At 40.9% G+C, this 14,370-nt stretch overlaps 1 protein-coding gene across 3 annotated transcripts in view; it reads left to right on the top strand.

Annotated features, from left to right (window-relative positions):
* LOC122555720 (serine/threonine-protein kinase PAK 2-like) overlaps positions 1-14,370 on the top strand; it is an 80,980-nt gene that overhangs the window by 27,960 nt on the left and 38,650 nt on the right. For 2 of the 3 annotated variants that reach the window (XM_043701768.2, XM_043701769.2), the window contains exon 2: positions 12,137-12,346. In XM_043701768.2, coding sequence (XP_043557703.1) covers positions 12,157-12,346 — 190 coding nt within the window. In that variant the 5' untranslated portion in view covers positions 12,137-12,156. Of the gene's footprint in view, positions 1-3,734; positions 3,887-12,136; positions 12,347-14,370 lie in introns of those variants that run through there. The other variant, XM_043701770.2, reaches the window with a different exon arrangement.

The raw sequence follows: 14,370 nt of genomic DNA, 5'->3' as shown, positions 1-14,370 counted from the left end.
CCCCTCCATAGTGGGGATTGTCTGAGTGAACATGTTTTGAACTGCCTCTACTGAGATGATATCTTTCCTTAAATAAGGGGACCAAAACCGCTCTTAGTATTCCAGATGTGTCTCACCAGCACCGTGTGCGATTGCACTAAGGCTTCTCCACTCTTACACTCCACCCCTCTTGAAATAAGGACCAGTATTCCATTAGCCTTCCTGATTACCTGCTGCTCCTGTGTGCGAGTTTTGTTTTGTGCACAAGTCCCCCCCAAGTCTCTACATGTTGCAGATTTTCTCCATTTAAATAATATTTTATTCTTTTTGTTCTCCCTTGCAAACTGAACAGCTTCATATTTTCTTACATTATACTGTTTGCTAGCTCTTTGCCCACTTTCTCATCTATCCATATCTCTCTGTAAACTGTTTGTAACCCCTTTACAACTTGCCTTATTGTCTGCAAATTTTGGCTACAGTACATTTGCTTCCTTCCTCCAAGTCACTGATCTACATTATAAACAGTTCTGGTCCTCGCATGGATCCCCATTAGTTAAAGGTTGACAACCTGAAAATCCCCACTCTGTTTCTTGTTCATTAGCCAATTCTCCATCCATGGAGAAAGTGAGGACTGCAGTTGCTGGAGATCAGTGTCCCACTCCGCCAAGGACATGCAGGTCCTTGGCCTCCTTCATCGCCAGACCATGGCAACACGACACCTTGAGAAAGAGCGACTCATCTTCCGCCTAGGAACCCTCCAGCCAAAGGGGATGAATGCGGATTTCTCCAGCTTCCTCATTTCCCCTCCCCCCACCTTTTCTCAGTCCCAGCCCTCAGACTCAGCACCGCCTTCTTGACCTGCAATCTTCTTCCTGACCTCTCCGCCCCCACCCCCTCTCCGGCCTATCACCCTCACCTTAACCTTCTTCCACCTATCGCATTCCCAACGCCCCTCCCCCAAGTCCCTCCTCCCTACCTTTTATCTTGCCCTGCTTGGCACATCCTCCTCATTCCTGAAGAAGGGCTTATGCCCGAAACGTCGATTCTCCTTCTCCTTTGATGCTGCCTGACCTGCTGCACTTTTCCAGCAACACATTTTTAATTCTCCATCCATGCCAATATGCTCCTTCCAGCGTATGGGCTCTTAACTTATGACTTAATCTTTTGTGTGGTAGCTTATCGAATGCCTTCTGGAAGGCTAAATATAATGCATCTATTGTTTCCCTCTATTCACTCAGGTTGAGACTTCCTTAAAAGCTCTAATAAATTTAGTGAGATACAGTTTCATGAAAGGGAAATCATGTGGACTCTCCTTGATTAGATCTTGATTTTCCAAATTACTACTATTACTTGCTCAATAGTTAGTTCTGACATTTTCCAGCAATAGATGTTTGGGTAATCAGCTTTCAGTTATCCACCTTTTGCCTCTCTCCCTTTGGATAGGCGTGTCACGTTAGCAGTTTTGCAATCCTCCAGTACTTCTCCAGAATCCAAGGATTTTTGGAAAGCTGCAACCAATGCATCCACTATCTCTATAGCTGCTTCTTTTTAGATCCTCTGCAAACCTATCTGGGCCAAGGGACCTATCTTCCTTTGGCCTATTTAGTTTCTCTAATACTACTTTATCAAGTTATGGTGATGGTACTTGATTCTTCCCCCCACCACATAATCTTTCATTATTAATGGGATGTTTGAAATACCCTCCACTTTAAGGACTGATGCAAAATATCAGTTCCTGGCATTTCCTTGTCCCCCATAACATCTCCTCAGATTCATTTCTAAGGGGCCTATGTTCATTTTGACCAATGTTTTCCCTTTCTTATGTTTAACAAGCTCTTATTGTCAATTTTTATGTTCCTTTGTAGTTTTTCTTTGTCTTTTTGGATTCCGAATTTATCCCAGTCTTTGGGGCTACTCTACAAAATAATTTTGCTAGCTATGAAATGACTTGTTTTCATAAGTTGAAAATCTCTTGTTTACTTTGGACAGAATCAGAACCAGTGCAGAATCAGGCCAATTGGCGCAGCCATAATGGTATTTGGGATCCATTCAAGCTGTCTTCCAACCTGTCCTCATTTGAACCTACCATCGTAACCCTTGATTCATGTTTCCCTTGCACTTGTTCCTCTTGAATGCATTTTTACTACTCGCTTAAATCACTCCTTTCCACATTCTGCCATTCATTGGCATTTTTAAAAAAAACTTCTTCGGTTACCCCCATTTAATTTCTTGTTGGTGATCTAATTGACAGTGTGTAGATAGTCTTTCCCACAAGAGGACACATTGTCACTGCAACCATTCTATAAAAATCTTTTGTAACTTTAACAACCTTTTTTATTGGGTCACCCCTTGATCGTTTTTAAAATGAGAGGTGTTGATGGTAGTTATCTTTACCCTGGGATAGGGGGCAATTTTTAAGGTGAGAGGAGAGAGATTCAAAAAAGACATGAGGGGAAAATTTTCTTTGGTTTTACTGACAACTCAATGGATTACTTTATGCAACTGTTGTCTCTTTACCTATGGAAGGATAAACATGCCTTTGAATGAGGGGAAGCACTGGAATGAGGGAATTGTCCTATGAGGAAAGATTTGAGTAGAATGGACCTTTATCTCTTGGAGTTCTGAGGAAAGTTTTATTATTTGCTTTGAGAGAGCTTGGTATCTCTGGTTATTGCCCATCGCTGAAGAAGGTGCTGGTGAGTTGACTTCTTGAATTGCTGCCACTCTTGATATTGGCTGATGTTAGGAAGGGAATTCCAGGGTTTTGACTCAGGATGGAGTGTGGCTTGGTAGGAACTTGGTCGATGGTGTGCCGCTGTCCTTCTCATTGCAGGCAATACAGATTTGAAAAGTGCTCTCTCAGGAACCTTGATGAGTTACTGCAGTGCACATTGTAAATGTTGGTCATTACTGCCACTGCAACAATAGAGGAGACAGTGGATAGGGTCCTGTTTAAACAAGCTGCTTTGTCCTGGATGGGATTGAGCTTCTGAAGTTGTTAGAGCAGAGCTCATCTAAGCAAATGAGTATTCCATCACATTTTTGACCTGAAGTGACCTTAATGAAATAAACGTGAGTGCTGGACAAGGATAGGTGCATATAAGATTCTTTGGGGACTTGACAGAGCAGAGGCAGAAAGATTCTTTCTCCCTTGTGGGAGAGTCTAGGGCCAGAAGGTATACTCTTAGAATCAGGGTTGCAAATTTTAAGACAAGATGAGGAATTTCTTCTCTGAGGACAGTGAATTTATGGAATTATTTACTGCAGAGTGTTACCAAGGCTAGCTCATTAACAAACTATATTCGAGGCTGAAACTAGCATATTTTTAATCAATAATGAAATATTATAGGGTAAATGTAGAAAAGTGCAGTTGAGGATAATCAGTTCAGTCATAAATTGAGACGATCACAATTTTTCTCATTTTGGTTTGGAATTCTTAGTTACAGCTGAGAATTAAACTTTGAACAGCAGCTTGTTTTTCTTTTTAAAAAGGAGAGCACAAAAGACTGATGTTGCTGTTGGGAATTGACCTGGAAAGATGATACAGGTTAATTACTATTCTAAGAACAGTGTAGACGTTTTCACACTGAGATGTTATGCTCAGGGACTGTCAGCTGATTGACTATTTCGAAATCCAGTCAAGGGAGGGCTGGTTCTAGTCAGCCTACCGCAGAATGTTGACAAAGTACAAGGAACTGATTGAGTTTTGGACAGGAGGCAGTTTTGCTTTGGAAGCTGCTGGACTGAAGCTGTTTTTGCTTTTGCTCTGTATGGTTATAAACATGTTGAAAGTTCTGAGAAAAGAATCCCAGTCGTAAGAAATAACTGAGAGGTTTCCAGCGATCTATGGAAGCTGGTTGCATTGACTGACTTCAAATTCAAGCAAGATATAGAATGCTTTGTGCCTGTAATACAACCTTTTTTGTCCAAGATGTCATGCAAGTCTGGTATTTGCAGTTGAAACAGTTATCTAGCTGCCTAATTAAATTCTTTTTTCAAATTTTAACAACAGCTATCTATTTATGAGTGGGGTTATTGTTCAAAGGAGATTGACCTGCAGTTTATCTCTGATCTAAGCCCAATCTAATTAATATCTATGTTCTGCCAAAGTTTACATTCTTAAACAAAAATGATCAATTTACAATTAATTTGGTGTCCAGGATTTGTTACTTGCAAAGTTTGGTTTGGAACAGTTGAGCAATTATGAGGATTGTTGTTTAATTTCATTGTTAGAAATTCAGTGATCATGAAGCTGATTTGGTTTGGTTTGCCTTGGCTTGCTAACCCTATGATGGAACACGTGGTTTTGTTGAATGGTGGAGCAAGCTCAATGGACTGAATGGACTATTTCTGCTCTGACGATTGAGTCTGTTTCTTTGGAGACTGTGGGACTAGGGGTCAGCAATTTAGGGCTGAAATTACTCTATCCAGAGGATCGTGAATCTTTTGAAATGCTATACCTGAGAGTTGTGAATGTTTGTATTGTTGGGTGTATTCAAGACCGAAATAGATTTTGGGTGAAGTGGGATTAGAGTTCTGTCATGATATTGAATACCTCTTGTGGCCTACTTACGCTCGGATTTCTGAGGTTGAACAAGCTTCTGAGTTACATCAGTTCCAGATACTTATCTGGCTGTGACCTTATTTCCTTTCTATCTCATACCTTTCTGATAAATTTTAAAGGAGCCGGTTGAGTCTTGAAATTTACAATTAAAGGATGTGGTATCAGTTCTGTGAATGCAGTTTTATGTAAAATATGTCATCAGATGATGCAGTAAGTGCCAAGATACTAAAGAAAATAAAAGGACAAGCTGGCTTCTGGCAGAGTTTGAGTTTCAGGGTTTAGTTTCAGATTTAGTAAGGATTCATCCAAAAAAAATTATGTTCAACATACGTTAAAAATCTTTGTCAATATGCTTATCTGCTTCTTTCATATTGCAGTGGAAATACTCCTGCAGTACTGAGGGAGGCCCAGACTTTCAAATGAGGCCTAATTTGCCCACAGGATTGGTTGTGAAAGAACTATTTGGCACAATTTCAATGAAAATTCGGGAAATCTTCTCGTTCAGTATTTAGCTCTTAATAAACATCTCTAAAAGCCAATTTTTATTTAGTCATTATCTTGTTATTATTTGTGGGAGCTTGCTGTGTGCAAATTGACTGCCATGCTTCCTTTTAAAGACACAATTATACTTCACAATTATACTTCAAAAATGCTTAATTGGCTTTTAAAGTGCTTTGGGATTCCCCAGAGTTGTGAAAGCTGCTATAGAAGTGCAGATCTTCTCTTTTGATAAGTTCCTGTGTCTACATTTATAGTTATGGTCCAACAGGTTTATTTGGAAGCACTAGCTTCCGGGCACTGCTCCCAGTCCAACACCAGCATTTATATTGTAACTGTCTGATTTAATGCACGGGAAAGCCATAAGCAATTTCCTACTATGTTTCTAGTTCAACTGTAGTTTGTTTACTTTGGAAATGGTTGTGCACCGATCTAGTGTGAGATATTTGATAGCTTATTCTTTCTGTGCCAAAACCTGTTGCTCCTTTATTGGGTTGGTCACAACTGTTCTAACCACTCTTGTCATGATGCTCAATTCATTGAACAAGGAGCAATGGAGAAACCTGGGCAGGGTTGAGGAGTCAGTGGTAGTGGCTACAAGGTGGAACAACATATTGATCATTGCGTTCTGTTTATAGCCAATGCATGTATATTCTTGGTGTAACATGGATTAAATGCTCATTGCATATGGCACTGGTTTGGCTGAATTGAATACAACCTGTAGCCCAGTCAATATTCTCTAATTAGATAGAGGACATACTCCAACTAAAGGTGGAGCCAATTTATGTTGGTTATGTGAAATGGCATTCTGAAACCTGAGTGGAGTTGAAATTCCCTGAAGGAGAGATTTTCACTCTGCATTATCTTAACATGAAGCCCGAAGCTGGCACTGTAATAAATCCTGAGGTCTGTGCAAAGTCTACCACTCACTGTGTAGTGAAAACCCATCCTCAGCCATCCTTGTCTGAAGGCTGAAGCATGAAATGGGTTTTTCCAGCTGCTTAATAGTGTATAATATTTTTCAGATAGCAAACATGGTCTCTAATATGTGAAGGTAGTGAGGTGAAGGCCCTTTATTTTTGAGTGATTTCTGGCTTGAAAGCCTCCCTACTTTTTACTTACCTCTGTAATACTGGAAGAAAATTCCAAAGAATAGATGATTTGTACTCAACCTGCTGCCTTTGGATCATAGAGGTTGGGGAGACAGTTTTGTGGAACATTCTTCATTGTTAGTTTGGTTTTGTCTCAGCAGGGGATGGGAAACCATGTTTTGTTAGTTGTTACTTAGATAGCATGTAACCCCTCTGAAGTTGCTGGGTTAAGAACATAGGAAGTGTCATCTTTGAAGTTGATTCATTAAAGGTTAGAGCAAATGTTCAAGTTTCTTGAGAAACCTCAGTCTAGGTGTTTGTGATGGGAAGTTTTGAGGTAAGAAAATTGTCCCATTTTAAATTTTTAACAGTCTAGCCAAATATATCCCGCATGACAAAAATGAAACATTTTGACAGTTTTTACAAATGGTTATTATTGCCTGCAGGTCTGTTACAACCTTTGACTGTTTCAAGAATAATAATCTTGTGTTTCAAAAATGTTAAAGTGTATGTGTCGTTTCCTGTTGAACAAAATAGTGCTATAATTGAAAAGTGGGTTTGATATTCTGTTTTGAATGCAGAGTTACTCTCAGTCAGAAGCATCTTTGATAGCTGTCTGGAATATAGAATGCTAGTCATGTCAGTTCAGAAACCAAATGACAAATATATTTAATAATGAAGTGTATCTTAATTACTGATGAAGAAAACGTTGTCACATTAAGGATGTGATATTTCTAGTAAGCCAGAATACCACATGTTCTTTTTTGATTGGGGACCTTCTACGGTTTTCTAGATGTTGAACAGCTCAGACTGCTCTGATTTGTATCATCTACTTAAAGTGATCATCGGCACTGACATCAAGTAATAGGTCTACCAAACAAAATCAGCTTCTCAACAAACTTGAATTCTAGATCTTAATAAATGCCCTCACAATGTTTCTCTCACTTTGTGCGGAGAATGGAGATTTGCTCCATTTCTTAATTATAGAGTCATAGAGATGTACAGCACGGAAACAGACCCTTCGGTCCAACCTGTCCACGCCGACCAGATATCCCAACCCAATCTCGTCCCTTAGGTCTCTTTTATATCTTTCCCCTCTCACCCTAAACCTATGCCCTCTAGTTCTGGACTCCCCGACCCCAGGGAAAAGACTTTGTCTATTTATCCTATCCATGCCCCTCATAATTTTGTAAACCTGTATAAAGTCACCCCTCAGCCTCCGACGCTCCAAGGAAAACAGCCCCAGCTTGTTCAGCCTCTCCCTATAGCTTAAATCCTCCAACCCTGGCAACATCCTTGTAAATCTTTTCTGAACCCCTTCAAGTTCCACAACATCTTTCCGAAAGGAAGGAGACCAGAATTGCATGCAATATTCCAAAAGTGGCCTAACCAATGTCCTGTACAGCTGCAATGTGACCTCCCAACTCCTGTACTCAATACTCTGACCAATAAAGGAAAGCAATTATGCCAAAGACAGCCTGGTTAGAACATTATGTTGACCTCTTTGAGAGAAGTGTGATGTTTAATACTCTGTCCCTAACCAGTGCCACTTAACTAAATAGTTTGAGTGCATAGGCCAAGGAAGCAGCTGTTTTCACTGATCAGTCCTCAGATTTCCAATGTTATGACTACCTGGAAACAGTGCATTGTTAATTGTGTCCCATTGTTCCATACGTTGTCACAAATGAGACCACTATACTTTTGACTTATTCGAGACAAAAGCGATGCATGCCCAGGTTCATTAGTAACAAAATAAAACTTAATGTAACACTAAATAACAACAAGCAAAGAAAAGAGCACTTCTAAGCTCTTACTATGCATCTTAAACAGTACCTCTTCAAAAACTCTCGAATGCACTCAACCATAATTAAGACAGACAAGATAAACAATTTAACACCAATACAAAGGGTGGAAAAGCAATATGGGCATGACAAAAAATATTCTGAGAATTACCAGTCCATACTTGAAGGGTGTGTTAAATTGTGTCTCTTTGCACTTTTTAGTACTGATGATGCATATGGGTGGCATGGTGGCTCAGTGGTTAGCAAAGCTGCCTCACAGCGCCAGGGACCTGGTTCGATTCCAGCCTCAGACGACTGTCTGTGTGGAGTTTGCACACACTCCCCATGTCTGCATGGTTTCCCTCCAGGTGCTCTGGTTTCTTCCTGCGATCCAAAGATGTGTAGGTTAGGTGAACTGGCCATGCTAAATTACCTATAGTGTTCAGGGATGTGTAGGTTAGGTGCATTAGTCACGGGAAATGTTTGGTAATGTGTCTGGGTGGGATACTGTTCGGAGGGGCGGTGTGGACCTTTTGGGCCGAAGGGCCCGTTTCCACACGGTAGGGATTCTAATTCTAATTCAATGTTTTCAGTGTAATGGTTGACCCAATCAACCACTGAATCAAAATCTTTTAGAATTCTTTCAAAGTCTATTTTCTCCTCTCTGTGTGGGCAAAAATCAGAGTGGATGAGATGTCTGTAAGATTTCAATTTTTCTCTGTGCTGCGCTGGCACTTTTCAGTTAAGCTATAGAGTGTTGAAACTGCCATGAGGCTATTGTCAGCCAGTGTTTCTATCACTGGAAAGACTCCTGTTTTTTTTTCAGTTTGGATTTCCTACACACAACACCCCCTCCTACACACAACACTCTTTCCCCCCCCCGCCCCTTCACAAGGCATCATTATATCACAACTCAAAAAACATGCAGCATTTGATTATTAAATTGCAAAACTTCCCTGGTATTTGTTATAGCAGTCCAAATTCCATTAAGTTTACAATCCCCAAAAAAAGAAAATAACATCACTCCTTCAGTCAGTGGCATTTCCAGGTTTGGATGAAATTGTTAACTTTGTTGTGCTGGAACACAGATTGCATTGATGTATTTTATAAACTGAAATTGGAGTAGCAATGACTTTTCTGTAAATCTGAATGAGCATCGAACTCCCTTTGGGTAACAAAAAACATGGATGCCACTTCTGTGTAACACTCTCGTGCACCACGTGATCAGATCAGACAACTCAATGGAAAAAAAGGGGTCTGGGATTACCTTGAGATTATCCAGATCCATGGATAGCAAATCAGCAGATAACAAGAAATAAGTGTGGTCATTGTACTCTAAAATAATTACTTCTTGAGCATATTGAGGTGCATGTATTTCTTTCCTTTTTTTTTAAAGCCTATCTCTGACTGAAATTTTTGGACATTTGCCCTAATAACTCCTTACGTAATTTGTTGGCAAAGCTTATTTGATCGGGCTCCGATGAAGTCCTTGAAAATATTTTACTGAATAGAAGGTGCTAACACAAACACGTGTGTAATGGTGTCATGAAGCTGCAAGTATTTGCTTAGTGTTCTCTTGGTCAATAGATCCTGACTGTGAACAGTGGTTCAATTGGGTCCTCTGATTTATGTTTGTTTTACTGATGACTAATCTTGTCACATTGAAAGTTGGAACACTGATAGGGTTCAGTGTCATCTTGACCTTTCTCCCATCAACAAATGCAATTTGTTTGACTCGTGTTGCAGAACATCTTTTTTTAAACTGATTCTGGGCAGATGCCAGTGGGTTAGCTGTGCTGACACAGTGTGGTGCTATTGGATATGACCAGATGGTGACAGAGTCAAGTTATGACATTCTGCTTTAAGAATTGGAGAAATTGGGGCATTTTTTCTTTTGGAAGACCGGGATTTGAGAGTAGATTTCACAATTTTGAATACTTTGATGCAAAGTCTGGGCAATACAGATTGAGAGGGGCAGTGGTGGGTGAGAGAAGCTGATCTCATTTAGTGACCATTTTGAACACATTAGGCTCAGATTTAAGGTAACGTGTAAAAGAAGCAATGGTGGCACTAGAGAACTTTTTCCAAGTGAGAGTGGTTATAATCAGGAATGCAATACCCAAGTGTTTAATCTAGACATTCAAGAAGGGATTCGATTAAAATCAGAAAAAAGTGAATTTGCAAGTTACAGGTAGAAAGCAAGGCAACAACGTTGGGTAAATTGCTTCTCAGAAGCAACAGGGCAGACAGTGGGCTGAATGGTCTCGTCTGTGTTGTAGCCATTCTGTACTTGTGATCTCTGACTGTGATTCAGATCTTTTATTGATACCAACTGAATGTGAAATTCAGTTTTTATGACATGGGACTTTTTAGTGGTAAAGTTTTGTGTTTACAGTCGATATTTCTGGAGAGGTAAATTGGCCAACTTTACCTGGAAGAGAAGGTAGCACCATGGTAGTGTCACTGTAACCTACAAGCCCAAGCTAGTGCTGAGTGGACAACGGCTCAAATCTCAGTATGGTAACTAGTTGAATTTGTATTCAATTCAGGTTTTTTTTAAACAAAATCTGTAATCTGAAGTTAGTTTAAGTAATGGTAACCATGGCTATTGCGGAATTTCATAACCTATCTGGATCATTATCCTGTTTCTGCCTTGCCTATTTGGTCTCGCATACATGTGACTCTTGACTCCAAACTGCCCTAAGAAATTATTTCAAAGACATTTGAGGTTGGACATGAAAATGCTGGTCTTACAAGCGATGCTTGTTCCCATGAAAGAATTTAGAAAATAAAATTGTACTTTGGAACTCTGAGCTCTTAGTTTAGTGAATCATGAATTTTTTTGACTGATAGGTTGCCGGGTGCATGTAGCATCTTCCCCTCAAGTATATGCCAATTGGCCAATCACCCCATTAAACCTTGAACCCTGCAATTCTTCCTGTAAGTGAAGTTGTCTTGGCAGCAGACGTAAGGGTGACTGTGTGCCAGTTTGTGCTTTCTCCATTCACTGATATATAATCAGTGTTTGTCAAAAGTTGACATGCTTGTGCTGAGCTCCAAGCTTGCTTGGTTTGAGGTGGCGAGCAGCAGGCCTGCGTGTGTGTTGGGGGAAAGTGAGTTTGTGAAGACTGGATGCTGTATCAGGGCTGAGCTGTGTGGAGCACAAGAGTGGGTGAGGGAATTCTGCGCTAGAAGTGTTTCCCCTATTGTATGTTGCGAGTGAAAGCCCTCGTGAGGAATGGACAAAGATTGATTTTCTGTGACATGCCTGAGTCTGCTGTGCTTCAACGTGCCCTGGGCACTTCTGGGGACCATAGTTATGTCATCCAGTGTGTGGATGTATGCCATTGTGAAGTGGGAGCAACATGGTAAAAACCCTGGAACTCCCAGCATCGTGGCACGGTTCATGTACCCAAGTCACATGGACTGCAAGAAGGCAGCTCACCACCATCTTTTAAAGCAATGAGGGATAGGTAACTAATGGGAGCCCAGACAGTGACATCCACATCCCATGAAAGAAAATTAAAAGTTAACAAAATGGTGCAAATTTTCACATTTAAGCTAGTTTGAATGGATTGAACTGTCCTTGGGTTTTCTCTGGCTGACTGATGTCCAGGAATAATGTGGGAACCTACTACTGAGAATTAGCAGCAGCCTTGTTGTGCTATGAAGAATAGAAATGGGATTTCACCCCAGAATTTGAGTGGAAGAATTCCATACTGGAACAGATGAGGGCTTTTCTTCATTCTTTTTCTGACTGACCAGCTTTTGCAAAATTCGCTAACTTTTGAATGATGTTTCTTTAAGAATTTAACACTCCCAAAACAGATGGCTGATTGTGCAGCAACAATAAACTCCAACACAATACTACATTGTGACAGCTGGAATATAAATTAATTCCTGGATGTTGGAGTTTACTGTCAGTAGAGAGCCATAGAGCAGCTTTGTAGTAATATTTGACGGTATGTGGGCTTTGTTGGCTTGGCCAACTTGATCACCCATCCCTAATTGCCCTGGACAATGTTAGGGATGGGCAATAAAGACAAGCATTACTGGTAACATGCAAAGAAAACACTTCATTGCAGATCACTCAGTGGCATGATTTCTATAATAGGTTTCCTTTTGATGAAAAGCTCTGCAGCATTGGTATTGGGTCAGCAATGCTTTTTTCCAATGTATATTGAGTTGCCTTTTCAATGCTAACTATTGCGTCCTTTGTCTAGGGTTGTTTTAACCTGGAATAATGTCCAATAACGGAGAGTTGGAGGACAAACCACCGGCACCCCCTGTACGTGTGAGTAGCACTAGTTTCCCAATGGGCAGCAAGGACACGCTGTTGACTAACCACAATGCCAAGCCACTGCCATCTGTACCTGAAGAGAAACAGAAGCGGACAAAACTCAAGTCTATTTTCTCAAACACTGGAGAAAAAGGTAAAGCAAAGGATCCAACAAAGGAGTAATGGATGGATTTGTGATCAGATGTATTCTGGGGTGGGGTGGAATGTGTGAAAGTGATGAAAGAATATGTGAAACTGTCATAAAGCAAGGCAGATGAGGAAATTGTGCAAGAAATGATGTGTTTGGGCATGTGACGGTTATAACGCATGTGATGCAGCGATGGGGCTAGTGTGTCTTACATTTACTATGCCAGAGATGGATAAGGACTGGTGCAGTCAATACGCAACTCACTGTCTTCAAAGCTTTTCCTTCAGAAGCCTGCTTTTAATGTTTGCTTCCCCTCGTTTCCAACGAAGCTGATAGCTGTTGGACTTCCCCTGGAAATCTGGGCAGAGTTGCGATTTGTTTTCTTGTGCTACTGTCTGATTGAAAGTTGTGGTGTGATGCTCAGAACAGATAAAGCCTGTCTATTTGGGGATTAAACATTTGAAGCGGGCATCATCGGATTAAATCTAACAATAAGTGATGCATTTGTGTCCAGTAAACAGCTGGCTGACTGGCTCCAGACTTCACCTTACCAGAAGTGCAAGCAAGCTGGCAAATGGTCCACTGTAGACTGGACTGCCATAGTGTTAAGGGTTTAGACGGAGAGGAATTGAATTGTGTTCATTCACATACTGTTTTCTGATACAGTATGTGAATGTACTGACAAAAGGTGCAAAACTTGACCTACTCTTAGTCACTTGCCCTGCCTTATTTCCTGAGGTGTCAGTGAGGGATTAATTTGGGGCCAATGACCATAATTCTAATAGTTTTAAAATAGTGATCTAAAAAGATAGACAGGATCTGAAAGGTGAAGTTCTAAATTGGAAGAAGGCCAACTTTGTTTTAGGCAAGAACTTTCAAAAATTGATTGGGAGCAGAGGTTTGCAGGTAAAGGGAGAAGCCTTCAAACTGAGATAACCAAAGTCTAGAGACAGTATAGGAACAAAGAAAATTTACAGCCCAGGAACAGGCCCTTCGGCCTTCAAAGCCTGTGCCGATCCAAATCCATTGTATAAATCTATCACCCAATTCCTAAGGAGCTGTATCCCTCTGCTTCCCACCAACTCGTGCATCTGTCCACACGCACCGTAAGTGAATCTACCGTGCCTGCCTCCATTACCTTTGCTGACAATGCGTTCCAGGCATCTACCACTCTCTGTGGAAAGTATTTGCTGCGTGTATCCCCCTTAAACCTTTCTCCTCTCAATTCGAACGTGTGACCTTTCGTTATTGAATCCCTCACCCTGGGAAAAAGCTTATCCCTATTCACCCTGTCTATACCCTTCATGATTTTGTAAACCTCAATCAGGTCCCCCTTCAATCTCCTTTTTTCTAATGAAAACAATCCTAACCTCCTCAACCTTTCTTCCTAGCAAGCACCTTCTATACCAGACAACATCCTCGTAAACCTTCTCTGCACCCTCTCCAAAGCATCCTTTTAGTAATGTGGCAACCAGAACTGTACACAGTATTTGAAATGCAGCCGAACCAATGTCTTGTACAATTTTAACATGACTTGCCAACTCTTGTACTCAATACCCCATCTGATGAAGGCAAGCACACCATGTGCTTTCTTGACCACTCTATCCACATTCAGGGTACAATGGACCTGAACTCCCAGATCTCTCTGCTCATTAACATTTCCCAACGCTCTTCTGTTTACAATATAGTTTTCTCCAGAATTAGACTTTCCAAAATGCATCACCTCGCATTTGCCTGGATTGAGTTCCATCTGCCACTTCTCCACCCAACTCTCCAGTCTATCTATATTCTCCTGTATTCTTTGACAGTCCCCTATGCTTTCTGCTACTCCACCCATCTTCGTGTCATCTGCAAACTTACTGATCAGACCAACAATGCCCTCCTCCAGATCATTTGTGTATATCACAAACAACAGTGACCCAAGCACTGATACCTCTGGAACACCACTGGTCACCTTTTCTCTAGTTCGAGAAACTCCCTTCAACTACTACTGTCTTCTGTTGCTCAACCAGTTCTTGATCCACCTGGTT

Source organism: Chiloscyllium plagiosum, unplaced genomic scaffold (assembly GCF_037043375.1).
Source record: "Chiloscyllium plagiosum isolate Xiang-an unplaced genomic scaffold, Cpla_swu_hap1 HiC_scaffold_13, whole genome shotgun sequence".
Lineage (NCBI taxonomy): Eukaryota > Metazoa > Chordata > Chondrichthyes > Orectolobiformes > Hemiscylliidae > Chiloscyllium > Chiloscyllium plagiosum.
This window is presented reverse-complemented; position numbering and strand designations above follow the sequence as displayed.